This window comes from Mobula hypostoma, chromosome 4 (assembly GCF_963921235.1).
Source record: "Mobula hypostoma chromosome 4, sMobHyp1.1, whole genome shotgun sequence".
Classification (NCBI taxonomy): domain Eukaryota; kingdom Metazoa; phylum Chordata; class Chondrichthyes; order Myliobatiformes; family Myliobatidae; genus Mobula; species Mobula hypostoma.
This window is the reverse complement of record NC_086100.1, coordinates 162954244-162975062: the sequence shown is the minus strand read 5'-3', so window position 1 is coordinate 162975062 and position 20819 is coordinate 162954244. Positions and strand designations below refer to the sequence as shown.

Here is a 20819-nt window from a genome sequence, read left to right as displayed (position 1 = left end):
ATTATTCCGAATGGATCTAGCATGACCTCATGGCCTTAATGGTCATTTTTCTATAGCTGCAGAAATAAAGTAAGGAAAATTCACTTCATATTCATAAAAATCACTTTACTTTTATTGGCTGAGTAAATGCATTGTGATAAAGTAGCTACATTTGAACCATAAAGTTTCATTAGGTTTAAAGTGAATTCCATATGAGCTCTGTATAAAGTTGTTGCTATTGACTTGCCGATTGTGTCTTGCGGGAGATATTTTTAAAAACTGAATTTTTTCATAATATACGGTCACACAATCATTGGTTTATTCTGTGAATTGGAAGTCCCAAACCCCACTGAAGATTCCATGAGGGGTTTTGTTAATGATGGCAACGAAAGCAACTTCTTTGAAGTCCTGAGTTGTCTTCCGTGGTCAGTTTCAGAGGGAGGTTAATTAATTCTCAATCAATCCAGCCAGAAACTTCTTTCACTCCTGTGGTTTGGTCGTTTGGGATACACTGTGCTCCTTGTTTTGTCAAGATAGTTAATATTTGCTCTAATAAGTGAATTATCCTGGAAAGTGGGAAAAAGGTTGTCGAGTGATAGAGTCATAGAGCATAGAAACAGGCCCTTCGGCCCACCAAGTCCATGCCAACTATCAAGAACTTATCAATACTATTCCCATTTACCTGCGCTTGATCTGAAGCCTTCTATGCCTTACGAATTTATGTGCCTGAATAGATGCTTAAATGTCATAACCTCTGCCTCCATCACCCCATCAAGGTGTTCCAGAAAGCAACCATCCTCTGGATTAAAAAAAAATTCCTCCGCAGATCCTCCTTAAATCTATTATCCCTTGGCTGGTAATTATAGACACCTCTGCAATGGGTAAGTTTTTTTTACTATTTACCCTTTCAATGTCCTTCATAATTTTGTATACCTCATGACCAATGAATCTGTTACTTCTTCAGCAACCTCTCTCAGGACTCTGGAATGTAGCCCAAATGGTCCAAGTGACTTATCCACCTTAAGACCTTTGAGTTTGCCCATCACCTTTTCCTTTGTAATAGCAATGGCACTTACTCCAGCTTCCTGACACCCATCGACCTCAAGTACACTACTATGTCTTCCACAGTGAAGACTGATGCAAGGTACTTACTAAGTTCATTTGCCATTTCTTTGTCCCCTATTATGACCTCATCAGCATCATTTTCCAGTGGTCCAATATCAAACTTTTACTCTTTATATAACGGAAAAAACTTTTAGTATCCTGCTTTATATTATTGGCTAGTTTGCCCACATATTTCATCTTTTCCCTTCTTACAGCTTTTTCTAATTGTATTTTGTTGGATTTTGAGAGCTTCCCAATCATCCAACTTCCACTCACTTTTGCTACCCTATATGCCCTTTCCTTGGCTTTTATACCGTCCTTAACTTCCCTTGTCAGCCACAGTTGCCTACCTCTGCCATTTGAGAACAACTTTTTCTGTGGGGCATTGTTATCCTGCACCTTGTGAACTATTCCCAGAAACTTCAGCCTTCTCTGCTATGTCAACATCCACAGCAGCATACTCCTCCAATCCACCTGGGCAAGCTCCTGTCTCATACCTCTATAATTCCCTTTATTCCATTGTGATACCAATACATATGACTTATGCTTCTCCCTCTCAAATTGCAATATGAATTCAATCATATTTTGATCACTAACTCTTAAGGGTTCCTTTACATTAAGCTCCCTAATAATATGGGAGTTATTACACAACATCCAATGTAAGATAGGCTTCCCCGGATAGGCTCAAGCACAAGCTACTCTAAAAAGCCACCTGGTAGGCATTCAACAAATTCCCTCTCTTGCGATCTGATACCAATCTGATTTTCCCAAACCCCTTGCATATTGAAGTCCCCCATTACAACTGTGTCATTACCCTTATTACATGCCTTCTCCAGCTCCCTTTATGGTCTCAACTACGCATCTTGGCTACTATTTAGAGGCCTATGTATGATTCTCATAATGTTTTCTTTCTACCTTTGCTGTTTCTTAACCCAAAAAGATTCAACAATTTCCAAGTGTTATGGGGCAAAAAAGAGATTCTGAAGACAGGGAAGGATTCAGATTTTGGAAGGATTTGAAAAAGAGGGTGAAATGTTAAAATCAATGTGTTGCTTCACCAAGGGCTGATCAAAGTTAGTGAACACAGGCTAATTGGGAATTGTTGCCCATTGATAGAATTCAGCTTTACTCAAGGTGTGGCAAGGCTATTAAGGATCAACCCTGAATACTTAACCTGGGATTAACATAGGGATAAGTGGATATCTCAGTGATGGATTGAAGTGTGGTACTAGTGGAGCTAGATGGCATAATGGAGGTGGACGCAGTTATTATGGATCAGAAATGTGGTCTATACCCATGAATAAATATTTTCCTGTAGAGGATCTAAGGAGATGTAATTGAAGGAGGGAGAGGCAGGGGGGAGGAGGGAGAGAGAGGGAGAGAAAGAGAAAGGAAGAGAAAGAGAAAGAGCAAGAGAAAGCAAGAGAAAGGGGGAGGGAGAGAGAGGGGGCAAGAGAAAGGGGGAGGGAGAGAGAGGGGGAGGGAGAGAGAGGGGGAGAGAGAGAGGGAGGGAGAATAGATGGAGGTAGTGTTCAGCAAATAATCTGATACTAACAGGGAAATATATAACAGCAAAATACAAAAATATAGGGAGGAGGAGTCAGATATTTGGCATCTCAAATCTGTTTTGCAAACCACTATGTTTAGAGCGGATTAAACCTTAACCCAGTTTCAATTACCAACCTATTACCCATGATCTTCGCTTCCCTGAAAGTTTAAAAATGTCTCTGCCTTGAATATAATTCAAAATGACCTCAAAAATGCCCCTGCTTGCAACTACTATTTTCTTTATATTTTCAGCTGGATAATTCCCATTTTTAGTTTTGACCTACTTGCTAGGTTCCCTGGCAATTCAATTTGAGACATGTCATCCCAAGAAAAGAATCAGAACCAAAAAGTACAATTGTGTCAGTAATATGTAGTTCTTCCACATTATTATTCATTAATGGGAACATGGATTAGCAAATTGGTTAACAAAGTCAGCATGTTCAGTTCACCATCATTCACAGTCTAGCGGTCAAAGTTCATGCTAACTTATGCTTGTCCTCTTGTTGTGCACTGTGCTACTGTAGCAAAAGTCTAGTTTTCATGACATTTGCCAATAGCCTGAAGTAATGTCAATCACCTCAGGCTATTGGCAATGAAAACAAGGCTTCACCTTTGGTCAAACCAGAAAGTGGTAGTGATATTCTTTCTGTTAAGGCACTGAGAAATAAGGGGAATAAAAAAATCCATTTAGACTTTAGACTGTTCTTCCTCCAGTGAGGCAATGGCAGATGTGTATACTATCTCTATTAAGCTGTCTTGGCTATTTCTTTTGCATTTTGTCCAGCAACATTTACCAGTATAAGATAAACAATTATTCTGCATTTATAAACCACATTGGAATAGCCTATAAATTGGAGATGCAATAGACACCCATTCAAAGCAATGTTTAAAGTACAGCAGACACATTTACTCAGTAAACAATCTGCTTAAAGAGTGGGGAAAATCAACTACAGACATTTCTCCCAATAAAGTATGTTTTTTTTTCTCCTGAAAAGCAGTGAGTGAATGATAATATGATATTTCATGACATATAATATGTTAATACTATGCCTAAAGACAATGTTAAGCTTAATATTATGAGTTAGAACCAGAATCAGGTTTATTATCACTGACCTATGTTGGGAAATTAGTTGTTTTGTCACTGCAGTACAGTGCAATACATAAAAATTACTATAAATTACAATAAGAACATATAAAAAATAATCAGTGCAGAAAAAGAAAAAAATTGTGAGGTAGTGTTCAAGGGTTCATAGACCATTTAGAAATTTGATGGCAGAGGGGAAGAAGTTGTCCTTAAAATGTTGAGTGTGCATTTTTAGGCTTCTGCACCTCCTCATTGTTGGTGGTAACGAGAAGAGGGCATGTCCTGGATGGTGTGGGTCCTTCATGATGGATACCACCTTGAGGTATTGCCTTTTAAAGATGTCCTTGATGGTGGGGAGGTGAATGGCTAAGATAGAGCTGGCTGAGTTTACAACCCTCTGCAACTTTTTCTGATCCTCTGCATTGTAGCCTCCAAGCTGAACAGTGATGAAACCAGGCATAATGCTCCCCATGGTACATCTGTAGAAATTTGCCTGAACATTTGGCAACATACAAATTGGAAAATGCATAGTCATGCACTTTGGAAGTAGAAATAAATGTGCGGACTATATCCTAAACGGGGATAAAATCCAGGCTTCTGAGATGCAGAGGGTCTTGGGATTCCTTGTGCAGAACACCCTGAAGGTTAACTTGCAGATTGAGTTGGTGGTGAGGAAGGCAAATGCCATGTTAGCATTCATTTCAAGGGGTCTAGAATATAAGAGCAAGGATGTGATGCTGAGACTTTATAAGGCACTGGTGAGGCCTCACCTTGAGTACTGTGAACTCTTAGAAAAGATGTGCTGGTATTGGAGAGGGTCCAGAGGAGGCTCACAAGGATGATTCCAGGAATGAAAGGGTTATCATATGAAGAACGCTTGATGGCTCAGGTTCTGTACTTGCTGGAATTCAGAAAGATGAGGGGGGGATCTCATTGAAACCTTTCAAATGTTGAAAGGCCTAGACAGAGTAGATGTAGAAAGGATGTTTCCCATGGTGAGAGAGTCTAGGATAAGAGGGCACAGCCTTAGGATAGAGGGGCGCCCTTTCAATACAAAGATGCCGAGAAATTTCTTTAGCCAAACGGTAGTGAATTTGTGGAATTTGTTGCCACATGCAGCTGTGGAGGCCAGTTCGTTGGGTGTATTTAAGGCAGAGATTGATAGGTTCTTGATTGGACATGGTATCAAAGGTTGCGGGAAGAAGGCCAGGAACTGGGCATTGAGGAAGAGATAGAGATAGAAAAATAGGATCAACCGTGATCGAATGGCGGAGCAGACTCGATGGGCCAGCTGGCCTAATTCTGCTCCTATGTCTTATGGTCTAAATTCTCCTGAAACTGTTAATGACATATAGTCACCAGCATACTTTCTTTGTAATTGTGTCAATATGTTGGGCCTAGGATAGATCTTCTGAGATGCTGACATCCAAGAACTTGAAGCTCACCCTTTCCACTGCTAAACCCTTCAATGAGAACTGCTGTGAGTTCTCCTGCTTTCCCTTTCCTAATGTCTAATCAGTTCCTTGATCTTACTGATGTTGAGTGCAAGATGTTTGTTGTGACAACACTTATCCAGCCAATCTTTCTCACTCTCGTATGCCTGGACGATGTATGCTGGCAACATATTTAATTGACGAGAATCATCTTCACTTTGGCTAGTTATAGTTATCCCATTATATTCATCTTTAAAATTTTAATTGAAATTGCTTATAGTGGGAAAGAGAGAGTTTCACAAATTTACCGCCCACTGACTATTAATTTCCCTCCAGTCTGGTTTGCTTCTGATTTTAAGGAAGTGTCCTCATATTCTATACTCTCATATCTTTAATAAATAAAATCTCTCCTCATCTCTACCAATAACTTCACTCATATCTTAAATTATTAAAAAAATCTAATTAAATCACTGTTCTGTGATGTAAAATGCTAATTCATGAAATCTTGGAAAATTACTGGAGCATAGAGAACATCCTGGTGAATCTGAACTGCTCTCCTTCCAAAGTCAATATAGCCTTTGAAATGTAAAAGTTCATCACAGAGGGCTTTGGGAATAAAGCATTTAATATGATCCATATAGATTATTTAGGAAATCCTGAAATCAAGCATTCTCACCACATCCAAACCATCTCATCACTCTCTCACTAACGTTTCATCTGTAAATCAATGAAGAAACAGGTCCTGCAGAAAGTGATGTACTTGAGCTTTTTAGATTTTCAACCGCTCTCAGTTTCAGTGCATGACCCTATTATTAGATAAAGTTAATAATACTGAGTTCTGCATTGGTATATAATTATTAGATTCATTCGTTTCCTTTGATGTAAGACACAAAAAGGTTAAATTTTGAATGTCTTTTGATTTGACTCACAGAGCGAAAGAAATATTTAGTTTCTCTGAGAGGTATGTCTCTGTGCCGATTGTAGTCTGCTACAGCTATTACCAAGTTAATGTTTTGCATTACATGGGTTTTGTCATTTTAAAACGTGGTTGAAAAGCAATCTATTCCAAGCCATTGGTTTCAACATCAATTAGTTACCACCAAAATGTGCAATTCTGAATGAGATCAATGCTTAGTGCAAGCATGTGTTTTCAGAATATTGAATTTAGTTCATTGCAAAATGCCGTCTCTCCTTCTATGGAGCCTATGTTGACAGCACGTTAAACACCTTGCACAAGCCATTTACATTGTGCAATCGTCATGCTTCTTTCTGTGTCAGATTTCAGAAATTGCTCCTGTTTTCTTAAGCAATGCCACAGGAGTAGAACATGTGCATATTAGATTGTGAGACAGACAGAGAGATAGTGAGATTCCTTATTCACTATAGGCAGAACCACATTGGGAACACGAGCCCCCTTACAGTGAGGGAAACACATTTTGAATTGATTTTCAGGTTATCTCAGCTGCCTAGATGAATTACCTTTCAAAATATAAGGTGTCATTTTCACTTCAATAACAGGATGGCGAGATCAGGTGAAATTAAATTTCTAGTTTATCATTTTCCTACATAGATGAGAGAAAATATTCTTTTCATACCTCACCAACAATTTTCCCTTGCTCAGAGTACAAAGTAAATTGAAGCACTGGAACTTGAATGTGAACAAGGGCCCAGAGCGTCGTTGTGCACTTTCAAGAGCACAATATACCTATTGTCTGAAGATATTGTCAGTTGTAGTGAAGCTGAATCGAGAATGGGATCTCTTGACCCATCACCCAAAGGCTCTTTCCTCTGTGGTTAAAATCAAACACCTCTCAGTGAATCTGTAGAGCTCCCAATGTAAAGTGATGGTCAACCCCTACCATAAAGACATTTTGGATATGTGGTGAAGATCAGACACTTGATCTTCATGAATACTAATAATTCAAACTTCTTTATTTTACAGTGCTTGTCCAGGAAACCTTTGGTGGTTTTATTTGGCTGGGTCATCTCTTTGGAATGGGTGTTGGGCATGAGGAAAGTTGGACACATCACTCAGCTCCTTCAGAGTAAAATATTTCAGTTTCAAGGCATAGCCTAGGGCTCCCTATAGAGGAGAGAACAAAAAAAAACAGAATTGGGCCCATCTTATATGGAAGGCATTCAAGATCAAATCTGATTACAGTGGAAAATCTGGTTATTATTGTTGTAAATCTAATTACTTTTATTGAGTTACAGTGAGAGGTTGTGTACATTACATCCTGGAATGTACAAGACTGCAGCATATAAAAGAGTATGAAGTGGTCTTAAGACCATAAAGCTTTTTTTCCAAGGGTGGAGATGCTAAAAGCAGGAGGGCATAGGTTTAACATCAGAGACAAGAAGTTTATAGCGGATGTCAGTGGTAGCTTCTTCACACATTGGTGCATTTCGAATGAGCTTCTGGTAAGATGGCAGCACATGCGAATGCCAATCAGGGGCTAACCAAAGGTACTTTTTTTTTAATGATTCAATGACAGTTCTACTCCAAGAACATTGGGTACTGCAGGGCTACTCCATTAGTGAGCTGCTTATTGACCAGAGTAGCTGGACCGGTGTGGCAGTGGAGCCGGCCAAGGTGTTGGAGGAGCTGGTCGGGATATCAGAGGAGCCTGCCAATATGTCCAAGGAGCGGTGTGGGTACAGCAGAGCTGACCTGGCTGCAGACCATGTCGCTGCCCGCTACTCGGAAACATCGGAGTTGGTGCAGTATAACCGTGGGAGATTTTCTTGGACATTACACTTGCAATTGCAAGACTCTGTTGGACAGTGATAATGTAAATTGCTGTAGGCCTGTTACCCTTGTCTGGTGGAAGAACGGATGACATGGGAGCTTTGTAGCCTCAGATGTAGCGTAAACTAGGTCTCAAGCCTCGGGCTTGTCTGCTGCTGCAGACCAGGTGAGAGATGCAGGGGGACTTCCGGTAGAGCTCATGCAGTGAAGTCGTGTTCTTGACTCGCTCCATTATCTTTGAGTTTTTTTTCTTATGATCAGCTATATTTTAATTAACCATTAAGGCACCGACTTTTACAATATTTTGAAATAAATTGGGCTCTTTGATAATCGGATGCTTTTAAGGTCTGCTATGTCTAAGAATGGGAAAACGGGAAGGACGGCAAACCTCCGGTTAGACCGAAATGTACCGATTTTCCTCCGACTGAACCACCGGTGACTTTGAAAGCTATATCGGATCTAATTCAAAGGGAAATTTCAACCTCTATTACCGAGCTGATTCGTGCGGAAATTTCAATTAATTTCCAGAAAATTGCCGATTCAATCGATAAGATTCAAACATCTATTACGGAACATCAGTCGGTTATATCTGATCTTCAAAAATCCACGCAACAAAATGAACTCAAGATGGAGAAAATCGAAGAAACAATTAAGGTAATGAAGAAGAAACTTGACTTTCTGACTTTTAAAAACTCCGACTTAGAATCCAGAATGCGACAGCAGAATCTTCGAATGATTGGGGTGTGTGAAGCTGTCGAATCTGATAACCCTATGAACTATTTTTCTCAACTTTTAAAAGATGCATTTCCTACTGTATTTCCTGACCAACCACTGTTATTGGATCGTGTTCACAGAGTTCCATCATACTCGTCTAAGTCAGATAAACCTCGACATGTCATCTTACGTTTTCATTACTTTCAAGACAGGTAGAAACTGTTTCGTTTCGTTCGATCTAAAGGTTACATTGATTTTTTGGATCTTAAGTTCCGATTCGTGGAGGATTTCAGTAAACCAATTCGAGATCAACGGATTCATTACAGATCGGTGATGTCGGAACTCTACAAGATGGATTTAAAACCAGCGCTGCTTTACCCAGCACGTCTAAGGATTCGTACGTTGGATGGAGCCCTTCGTTTTTTTGAATCGCCATCGGATGCCCAGAGTTATCTGGATCAATTTTCACCTTCAACATCTTAATCGTAATTTTTAACTATCTCCGTTTGATCGGAGGTTGTGAATCTGTCGGCCTTAATATTTTTTTGCCTTATATGGGCAGAAAAGTTTATTTTTGATTAATTAATATGGTTGCTAAACTTTCTTTCTATCTGCGTCATTCCTTTCTTTTTCCCAGGGGATTCTGGGTGGTTATTCTCTCAGCGTCATTCTACGTATTTCCTTTGAGGCCTTAAATTTTGTAGCTTTTAAATCTACTTTTTTTTGTAAGTTTTTATAACTAGTTTATGTTAATAATTTTATTTATTTTTTTGTTTATTCATAGGGTCTGGGGTTTGTTGCAGTTTTTTTAATATTTTCTGGCTTTTTCTCTGTTATATTAAGTGTTTGTTTTAATTGACTTACTTTTTTTATTCTTTTACTGTTTTATAACTAGCTGATCTTTTTTATATTTACACTTTTTTTTAGGGAGCGTCTATCGGAAGTCATGGGGGTAGTTTTAGTGCTTGCTTCTTTCTGGCTGGTCTGTGTTAGATTTAGCCTTGGGGTCATGGGGTGGGGGGTGGTGGGAGGGGCTTCACGATATGGCCCTTGTGGCTACGGGGGTCAGGGGGTATGGAGGGAAGGCTGGGGCGGGGTTCTGAGTTGGATGATCAGCCATGATCATAATAAATGGCGGTGCAGGCTCAAAGGGCTGAATGGCGTACTCCTGCACCTATTTTCTATGTTTCTATGTTTCAATGTTTTAGTTTTTTTCTTCTTGGGCTATGTATATTGTTGAAGTATTGGTTGCGTTCTCCTTCCCGGTATCTCTTATTTGTTCTGTTCCCTTTCAGGGTTCGTGGGTCCAGCCTATTGTCAATCCTCCTTGTTGCGGGTTGACTTTAGGGTTTATGGAGTCTATTATTAATTTCATCTCCTGGAATACTAATGGTCTTAACCATCCTATTAAAAGGAAAAAAAGTTTTTAAAGTGTTCCGGAGACTTAAAGCACAAATTTTATTTTTACAAGAGACCCATGTGCGGAGGGGGGACAGACTACTTTTTTTTAAATTCTGGAAGGATCAACAGTTCCATTCGAACTCTAACGCTAAGATTCGAGGCGTCTCTATTTTTATAGACTCCTCAGTTACTTTTATACAACAAGATATTATTTCTGATCCAAATGGTAGATTTCTACTGGTTAGTGGTCTACTATTTAATAAAAAGGTAGTTTTGGTTAATGTTTATGTTCCCAATATGGACTGTCCGGAATTTTATAAATCATTATTTAATCAGTTCCCGAATTTGAATGAGTTTTCATTGATCTGGGGCGGAGATATTAATACCTGTTTATCTCCAGCTTTGGATTGTTCGGCTCCTCTACGGACCTTACCTAATAAATCTGCAACTTTGATTAATTCATTCCTCTCTGATTCTGGGTCAATGGACATTTGGCGTTTTCTGCATCCTCAGGAAAAAGATTTTTCTCTTTTTTCACATGTTCACCATTCCTATTCAAGAATTGATTATTTCTTTATTGACTCTCGTCTTATTTCTTCAGTGATTAAATGTGATTATGACTCTATAACCATTTCGGATCATGCTCCACTTAAGCTTTCTATTAAAATTCAGGCTAATACACAAAATAATAGACAATGGCGTTTTAATTCGCTGTTGCTTCAGGACTTGGACTTTGTTAACTTTATGAATGAACAGCTTGATCTTTTTTTTACAATCAACTATACAGAGGATATTTCTGTGAACATTCTTTGGGATACTTTTAAAGCTTATATTCATGGTCAGATTATCTCGTATTCTGTTGCTTTGAGGAAGAAGCTGAAGCAGGAGGAGTTGGTAATTGTGGACAAGATTAAGGAAATTGATAAGAAATATGTTATAGCTCCCTCTGAGGAGTTATATAAACAAAGAACTGAACTTCAAATGGAACACAGTTTATTACTTTCGTCCTCGATTGTAAACCAATTAAAGAAAACAAGAAGTGAATTTTATGTACACAGTGACAAAATTGGCAAACTGTTGGCTAACCAATTGAAGTCTAATTATACTAAATCTCAAATTAATCAGATTTATAATCAAAATGACCGACTGATACTTGATCATGCCGGGATTAATCAAACTTCCTTTGATTTTTATTCTTCCTTATATCAATCAGAGTCTCCTCCAGACTCTAAATATATGAATGATTTTTTAGATAACCTAGACTTCCCTGAGATTTCACAGGATATGTCTTCTATGCTGGATACTCCCATTACCACTGATGAGATTAAGAATGTTATTTCCTCTATGAACCTGGGGAAAGCTCCTGGCCCTGATGGGTTTACCGTAGAATTTTATAAATGTTTTGCACCTTCATTAATCCCTTGGTTCTGTAGGGTTTTCGAGGCTTCATTAAAACTTGGCAAACTTCCCGAATCTTTTAATAGAGCGTCAATCTCTCTAATATGAAAGAAGGATAAAGATCCTGCTCAATGTGCATCTTATAGACCAGTATCTTTATTAAATGTTGACTCTAAAATTTTTTCTAAGTTATTAGCAAACAGATTAGAAAAAGTACTTCCTTTTATTATTTCGGAAGACCAAACGGGTTTTATTAAAGGTCGTTACTCTTTTTATAACATTTGCACACTGTTAAATATTGTTTATACCCCCTCACAAAATGTTCCTGAGTGTGTTATCTCTTTAGATGCTGAGAAAGCTTTTGATAGAGTAGAATGGCTTTACTTATTTAAGGTGCTTGAAATGTTTAATTTTAGCTCGAAGTTTATATCCTGGATCAAACTGTTACATCATTCTCCTGTGGCCTCGGTCCGTACTAACTCTCTAAGCTCACCTTTTTTCCCTCTTTTTCGAGGTACTCGACAAGGCTGTCCTCTTAGTCCTTTATTATTTGATATTGCATTAGAACCTCTTGCAATTGCCATTCGAGAATCTCCAAATATTACTGGGATAACTTGGGGCTTAAAGTCCCATAAAATATCACTCTAGGCTGATGACTTACTTTTATATATTTCTAATCCTCAAAAATCCATCCCTGCTGTTTTAGAGTTATTAGCACAATTTAGTCTCTTTTCAGGTTATAAATTAAATCTTAGTAAGAGTGAACTTTTCCCTATTAATAAACAACTTCCCTTATATCATAACTTTCCGTTTAAATTGATTAATAATTATTTTTCATATCTTGGGATTAAAATTACTTGTAAACACAAAGATTTATTTAAGATTAACTTTTTACCCTTAATTGACCATATTATTCAACTTTCATCTAAATGGTTTCCTTTATATTTAACTTTGATTGGTCGTATTAATGCAGTTAAGATGTTTTTTCTGCCAAAATTTCTATATATATTTCAGGCATTACCGATTTTTGTTCCAAAATCTTTTTTTGATAAAGTTGACTCAAAAATTTCTTCATTTATTTGTCAAAATAAAAACCCGAGACTGGGTAAAAAACACTTACAGAAAACTAAGAGAGATGGAGGTTTAGCATTACCTAACTTTAGATTCTATTATTGGGCAATCAATATTCGACATATGAAATTTCGGTTACTTGATCAGGGTATACTATCCATTCCTACATGGGTAGCATTGGAATTACAATCTGTTCAGGGCTATACACTTGGCTCTATTTTAGGTTCCTCTCTTCCTTTTGATTTGAAACGCCTTAAACAGGTATCTAACCCGATAGTTAAATATACCTTACGTATTTGGTTTCAATTCAGAAAATTTTTTGATCTTAACCAATTTGGGCTAGCGATTCCTATTTTGGGTAACATATTTTTTCCTCCCTCTCTTATGGATCATGCTTTTCAAATTTGGAAGACTAAGGGTATTTCACGGTTTTTGGATTTATTTTTAGATGGTTCCCTTATGTCTTTTGAACAATTATCTAATAAATATAATTTATCAAGAATACATTTTTTTAGATATCTACAAGTTAGAAATTTCCTAAGTACTATACTTTCTTCTTTTCCAATGCTTCCTCCTACTTACATTTTACATACTATAATTAACCTTAATCCATGTCAGAAAGGTGCATCGGCTATGATTTATAATATTATTATGAAACTTAGGAAAGCTCCATTTGATAAGATTAGGGTAGATTGGGAACAGGAATTGGGGTCTATCATTTCCGTGGATGACTGGGGGCAGATTTTACAATTAGTCAATACTTCCTCTATCTGTGCTAAACATTCCCTAATTCAATTTAAAGTTGTTCATAGAGCACATATGTCCAAAGATAAATTAGCTCGCTTTTATTCTCATATTAATCCTTTTTGTGATAGATGTCCGGGGCAGATAGCCTCTTTAACTCATATGTTTTGGTCTTGTCCTACTCTGGAAACTTTTTGGAGAGACATTTTTAATATTATCTCCAAGGTATTGAATATAGATATCTCTCCTCACCCTATTACTGCTATCTTTGTACTACCTAAAATTTCCAGTAATCTTTCTCCTTCAGCCCGTAGAATGATTGCATTTCTTACTTTAATGGCGAAAAGATGTATCTTACAACATCGGAAAGAGCTTAACGCTCCAACCACCTTTTTTTGGTTTTCTCAGACGATATTATGCTTGAATTTGGAGAAAATTAGAAGCAATCTTTATGATTCCTCACTTAAATTTAAACAGACCTGGAGATCTTTTATTCAATATTTTCATTTAATGTAATTTTTTTTTCTTTTCTTTTTTGCTCCATATTTATATACCCTTCTTGTTTTTTTTTACAGTTTTTAATGGAGGTCGGGTTTGAGGACGTGATTTTAAGTTCTTTAACTCTATTTGGTTCCAAGTTAGCTCATTGCTTTGCTTTGCTTTTAGTTTAGTTGCACAGTGGGTTTTTTTTTGGTTTTTTTTTTCCTTTTCTCTATTGATATATATACATAAAAATTAGTATACTATTATGTTACCTTAGTATGTTATGTTTAAATTACATTGTTTGTATCACTTTTTTTTCTGTATTAATATCTCCTGTAATTTTATTATATTCTAACAGTGTACTAGTGCCTATATGGCTTACCTTTTTGTATACTTATTCAATAAAAAGATTTAAAAAGAAAGAAAGAAAGAAAGAGAGATGCAGAAGGGCTACAGCGTGGTTGAGCTCCACTGGGTCCTGGCCTCTCCTGTGCTTGAGTGGTGGAATGACAGGCTGGATTGCATGTGTCTGTATACTGCAGGGAGACTGTACCATCAGTTGCTGGACATTGTTGCCTATGGTTTTGACTATATGTGTTTTTTTGTGAATATGCTTCTTTGCTCAATATTTTGACTTATGTTACTCATTATATATTTAAAGTTTGCTTGTTATTTTAAATGTTTTGCACCTTGGCCCTAGAGGAATACTGTCTTATTCAGCTGTATCTATGTACGGCTTGAATGATAACTAAACTTGATTTGATTTGATTAGATTTGAGTTGCCAAAAATAGTGGTTCAGGTAGGTATATTTAAAAGGCAGACTAGTGCATGGATAGAAAAGGTTTAGATAGCTATGGGCCAAATGCAGGCAGATGGGGTTAGTTCGTTGGGCAACCCAAATGAGACTTGGTATGATAAGTGCCATAGAAGCTCAGTGAGATAGTGAGGGGCTGGTTTGAAGATTGTACAGGAGAACTGATGGTCAGTGCAAAGTTCCACTGAGGCATCCACCTTCCAATATAAAATGCTTGTAGTTACCAGCACACCCAAAATGCAGGAGAAACTCAATAGGTCATGCCGCATCTATGGAGAAGAATAAACTGTCAACATTTTGGGCCAAAACCTTTCATCAGGATTGAAAGGAAGGGAGAAGAATCCAGAATATGAAGACAGGAGGGGAAGGAGTACAACTGGCAAGTGTTAGTTGAAATCAGGTAATAGAGGAAGTGGTGGATGGGGGAAAGGTGATAAAGCAAGAAGCGTGGTCATGGTAGGTGGAAGAGGAAAAGGAATGAAGAGGAAGGAAGGAAGAGGACTATAGAAGAAAGGGAAGGAAGTGGGTCACCTGAGTTAGATTATGGGCAGGTGAGAAGAGAAGGGTTAAGAAGGAAGATAAAGTGGGGAATGGAAAAGAGAGGGGGACGGGGTTGGGGAAGAAATTACTGGAAGCTAGAGAAATTGACGTTTATGCCATCAGGTTGGAAGCCACATGGAACTGATATAAGGTGCTGCTACATCAACTCGAGAATGGCCTCATTGTGAAATTAGAGGAAATCATGAACCAACATGTCAGAATGGGAATGGTAAGTCACATTGAATTGGATAGTCAGCAGGAAATTCCAGCTGGTGTGGCGAATGGAGCAAAGGTGCTCGACAAAGCATTCCCCCAATCTATGATGGGTCCTGTCGATGCGGTCAGCCAATCAACAGCTTCTCTCCCACTGTTATCAGACTCTTGAATAGACCTCTCTTACATGAAATCATGATCTCTTGATTTCTTGATCTTCTTCATTGTAGCCCTTGCCTATTTGTCTACCTGTACTGCACTTTCTCAGTAACTGTAAACAGTAATATCTTGTTGTGTATTCTGTTTTCCTTTTAACTTCCTTGATGTATTAGGAATAATGTATCTGGATAGTATTCAAACGAAGCTTTTCACTGTGCCTCTGATCACGTGACGATAATAGAACAATATCCATATCAATAGGGGCCAGTGCATCCTGACATCTCCCCCGGTTCCATAAGTTGTTTGGCGTGCCAGAGTTGAAAGTATTTTTCCCCCCAAAGGAAATGGGAAGTAAAGGGTCGTTTTAAGGTGATAGGGGAAAGATTTAAAAGGAGCCTAAGGGACAATTTATTCATACAGAGGGTGGTGCATATATGGAATGAGTTGCCAGAGGAATTGGTTGAGGCAGGTACATTAACACTTTGACAGGCACATCAATAGGAATGGGGATTTAGGACAAGTGTAGGCAAATGAGACTTGCTTATGTGGGCATCTTGGATGGGAGAGACAATTTGGGCCAAACAGCTTGTTTTTGTGCTGTATTACTCTAATTCTATGACTAGTAGGCCTGTATATAGAAAATCGCTCCTTAACAAAATTGGACATAGCAAAACAAAGTGTAATGAAGAATTAATGTAAAACACACACAATGTAGGAGGAACTCAGCAGGTCAGGCATCATCAAAAAATCTCTTGTGTTAAGCAGAACTACTGTATTGGTCTTTATTATAAACCTCATGAATACCATGAGTAGAATAAGAAATATATTTTGTTGTACAAACTGAGAGATCAAGGTTAACCAAGTCTATAATGGCACAAATTTCCCAGCACTGTAAATGGTTGTTTAGCCAGAGGGTGGTAAATCTGTAGAATTCATTGCCACAGATGGCTGTGGAGACCAAAATCATTGGGTATATTTAAAGTGGCTACTGACAGTTTCTTGATTAGAAAGTGTGTAAAAGGGTACAGGAAGAAGGCAGGAGAACGGGGTTGAGGAAAAAAATAAATTAGCTATGATCAATTGGTGCAGCAGACTTCTTGGGCCAAATGGCCTAATTCTGCTTAATGTCTTATGGTCTTATGGTAATATCACAACATTTCATAAAACTGCATTTTATCTGTACAGACATGATAAGCTGGAGCAGGAAGAGACCAGTAAGCCCCTTCAGTCTGTTCTATCGTTCAACAACGTCATTACTTTTATGGCCGATCTCTTACTTCAATGCCATTTTCCTCTATCATTCAGGCATTCCTTGATTCCCTCAAAGCCCAGAAATCTTTTGATTCCTTTTTGGAGGAATTGTATGACTGAGCCCCCACGGCCTCTGGAGAAGAGAATTTCAAAGATTTATCATCCTTAGTATGAAAGAAATTGTCAGCTCAGCTCTATTCCTTCAGTTGTAGTGTTCTCAGATTGGGGAAATTACCTTCTGTGTATCTAATCTATTAAGCCCTATTATCCACTTGAAATCTTCAATGAAATCCTCTCTTATTCTTCTGAACTCCAGAGAATAATACCTTGTCTATTCAAGCTCTTCTTGGAGAACAAACTGATCATCCTAGGAACCAATCTGATGAATCCCCAATAGACTCCCTCGAAAGCAACTATATCTTTGTTTACGGTAAGAAGGGCAAAATAGGGTGCAATATTCCAGTCCCATAAAAACCCTTTATAATTGAAATTCTTTCACAGGAAAAGGTCAGCATGCATTTCTTTTTCAAAACAAAATAAATCACAATACTACAATTCCAAATTCAGCTAGAATCCATTGATAGCATTGTATCTCAGTATTAAACAGCTGTATTCAATGGTAAGCACTTACTGAATGGAGTTTTCAATGCGGTTAATTGTAAGGAATGCTGCCAGGTTTGCTGTGTAAGAGGATATGACGATCAGCGCAAACAGCCACCAAACACCCATCATCATTCGAGTGGCTAAGGTTGTGTAAGGAACCTCCCCACCTGTAACAAGAAGAAATCAAGAACAAATAAATATCCCTTTTAAAATATTAATCAATGTTTTGAATACAAGTTGAAACAATTTCAACAAATTGGCCCATGGATTTTCTTTGAAGAAAAAGGAAACAAACATTCTTAAAATTCACTCTTGTTCCGAGGAGACAGAGTATGGTATAATCAAGAATTGTCACCATTTATACAATGCTCTTTTCTCACTGCGCTGCAAGTACAGGAACTACCATGTTGAGGAACAGCCTACAACCATCACGTTCTTGAATTAACCTGCACAACCACACCCTACCTCAGCAATGGTATACTACAGACCACCTCTTGCACGAGCATAGATTTGTTTCTGGTTGTATTTTTGCACTAATGTCTTGATTTGGAGTCTTTTTCTTCGTGTCTATAATTTATATATAAATTATGTTCCATGCGTTGACTAAAACTACGTACCTCCGATATTTCTGCAAGCAAGATTTTCATTGTGTCTTTGCCTCACTGTATTTGTGCACATGATAATTTACTTACTTGACAATTGGAACCAAAATTGGAGCTTGTTAGATCCTCCTATACCTGTTAAGTCATCACAATGGAGGCCAGTTGTACATTTGCAGAATATTACAGGTGGCCATTTAAACTAGGTATAAGATGGTTGAGTGGAGTTACATATCATCCAAATTATTTCCAGGTACAGGTAATACAGTCTCTGTGGGTTTGGCAGGTCCTCTCAGAGAAGTAAGTTCGAGGAAACTTCAGTAGTGGATAATAGGCCAATGTTCAGATATGGTGTTGGACATACTTCAATAGACAGTTCTGGCACTTTCCCAGTTGGCATTTGCCACTGACACCTGCTTATTCAGAGCTTCTGCCACTGTGTTCGTCAGCCTGAAATTCACTACTGCATTATGCCAAGGTGCCCATGGAAGAGACAATCACTAGCAGCATAGCCAAATTATCCAGGTGAGGTGTGAGGCCCCATTTTATGTTGACCCATGTTAGGGTCTCTATGTGTCTGTGTCATAGGGAGATGCCAAGGTGAGTTATTCATCCACTTACTTTTGTTTTTGGCTTCTGGAAATTTATGCAATTTGTACTAATTTTTTGTTGAACTTAGAACTAACAACAAACAGTAATTAATTTTGGCTATAATCAGGTGCTACAAATTTCTTAGGTTATTGGGAAAGTTTCATGCCTGTTTGCTACTTGGAGAGATCTGGTTGCTAACCTCCTCACATACTGGATATTGGAGACCTCAAGGCTATTCCACTGGTGAATAAGATCACGGCCTCATTTCCATTCTCTGCCTCTTCCCTATAACCTTTCTAGCTCCCACGTTCAATAATGTCAAAGCAGATCTGACATCATCCTCCACCTGTCCTCCATAATTCTTGACAACCTGTAGTTCAAATATTTGTCTTTCTTAGCATTGAAATATAAGTAATAACCCAGTTTCTATAGAAAATTCTAGGTTCCCCATGAGGGGAAATTACCTCACAGAATCTACCTTAAGATTCCCCTCAGAATCTTATATATTTCAATAACATGAAGTTAGGAAGCAAAATGAAGGGGTCATAGTGGCTGACCAACTAAAAGAAGCTCTACTCCTTGCTGCCTGGGTGAAGCAGCCAACATAATCAAAGATCTCACCTATCCCAGATGTACTCCTTTCTCACCCCTCTCAGCAGCAGAACATATGAAAGCTTGAAAGCACATACCACCAGGCTCAAGAACAGCTTCTATCCCGCTGTTATAAAACTATTAAATGATCCCGACTAATCACATTGTCAAGTTTGCCAATGACACAACAGTGGTGGGGCTTATCACTAACAATGATGAGATGACCTCCAGAGAGGAGGTGGATGAGCTCGAGACCTGGTGCCAGGCAAATAACCTCTTTCTAAATGTTAATAAGACAAAGGAGATGGTTATTGACTTCAGGAGAACTCACTCCTTTACAACGGTGGCATAACAATGGAAATGGCAAGCAGTTTTAAACTCCTGGGGTGCACATCTCGCACATCATCTCATGGTCCTAGAGTACATTCTACACAATCAGAAAAGCTTTCCAATGCCTCTGCGTTCTAAGGAGGCTGAAGAGAACTGCACATCTATACTCACGTCCTTTTATAGATGCATAGTAGAAAGTATCCGAACGTGCTGCATCACCGCACGATATGAACACTGTACTATGGCGGACAGGGAAGCTCTTCAATGGGCATCAGTCTACCTGCCATTAAGGATACATACACAGAAAGGTACCTGAAAAGGGCCAGTAACAACCACCCTGCTCATGGACTGTTGGTCCCACTCCCATCAGGGAAAAGGCTACGCAGCATCCATGCTAGGACCATCAGCTTCAAAAACAGTTACTTTCCCCAAGCAATAAGGCTGGTCAATACCTCCACCCACTAACCCACCTGTCCACAACAGCCCCCCCCACTACTACCTTATCCTTCTTGCCCCTCCTTCCCTTCTTACCCCAGCCCTTATTTATTTATTTATTTGTTTGTTTATTTATTTATTTTTAAAACCCCCCCCCCCTTTTTCTCTCTCTCTCTTTTCTCTCCCTCTGTCCCTCTCACTATAACTCCATGCCTGATCTCCATCTTCTGCTGGGCTCCCCTCCCCCTTTTTTTCTCCCTAGGCCTCCCATCCTCTCCCTTCTCCAGACGTATCCCTTTTTCCAATCAACTTCCCAGCTCTTGGCTTCATCCCTCCCCCTCCTGTCTTCTCCTATCATTTCGGATCTCCCCTCCCCCTCCCACTTTCAAACCTCTTTTACTATCTCTTCTTTCCGTTAGTCCTGCTGAAGAGTCTTGGCCTGAAACGTCGACTGTACCTCTTCCAATAGAAGCTGCCTGGCCTGCTGCATTCCATCATCATTTTTTGTGTGTGTTACTACCTTATCCTTTCCTGTCAGTCACCTTATGTACAAGCACTTCTGAGTCTAGCATCACTTTATGGACATACGATCAATCTATGTATATAAGCTATTTTAAGTATTTATATTTTGTGTTCTTTACCTTAATAGATATTTTTGTGGTGCATTGGATCCTGAGTAACAATTATGTCATCCTCCTTTATTCTTGTTTACTGGAAATGATATTAAACAATCTTGAATCTGCCACTTCTTAGCCAGTTCTCCCTAACTTTCCACTCCTTCTGCAGACTCTACCTGTCCCTCCAACTATCTTGGTATCATTTATAAACTTGATAACAAAACCATTAATTCTGTCATCAAGATCATGAAAATGAAATGTGAAAGTAGCAGACCCAATACTGACCCCCGAGGAACACTACTAGTTAGTGGCAGATAATCAGAGAAAGTCCATTTATTCTCCGTCTTTGCCCTCCGCTAGTCAGCCA

General features: G+C 38.6%; 1 protein-coding gene across 2 annotated transcripts in view; it reads right to left on the bottom strand.

The window, feature by feature from the left end:
* The window catches only part of grid2 (glutamate receptor, ionotropic, delta 2), a 1226075-nt gene that overhangs the window by 160266 nt on the left and 1044990 nt on the right, over positions 1 to 20819 (bottom strand). For both annotated transcript variants that reach the window (XM_063046850.1, XM_063046851.1), the window contains exon 12: positions 17318 to 17456. In XM_063046850.1, coding sequence (XP_062902920.1) covers positions 17318 to 17456 — 139 coding nt within the window. The remainder of the gene's footprint in view (positions 1 to 17317; positions 17457 to 20819) is intronic.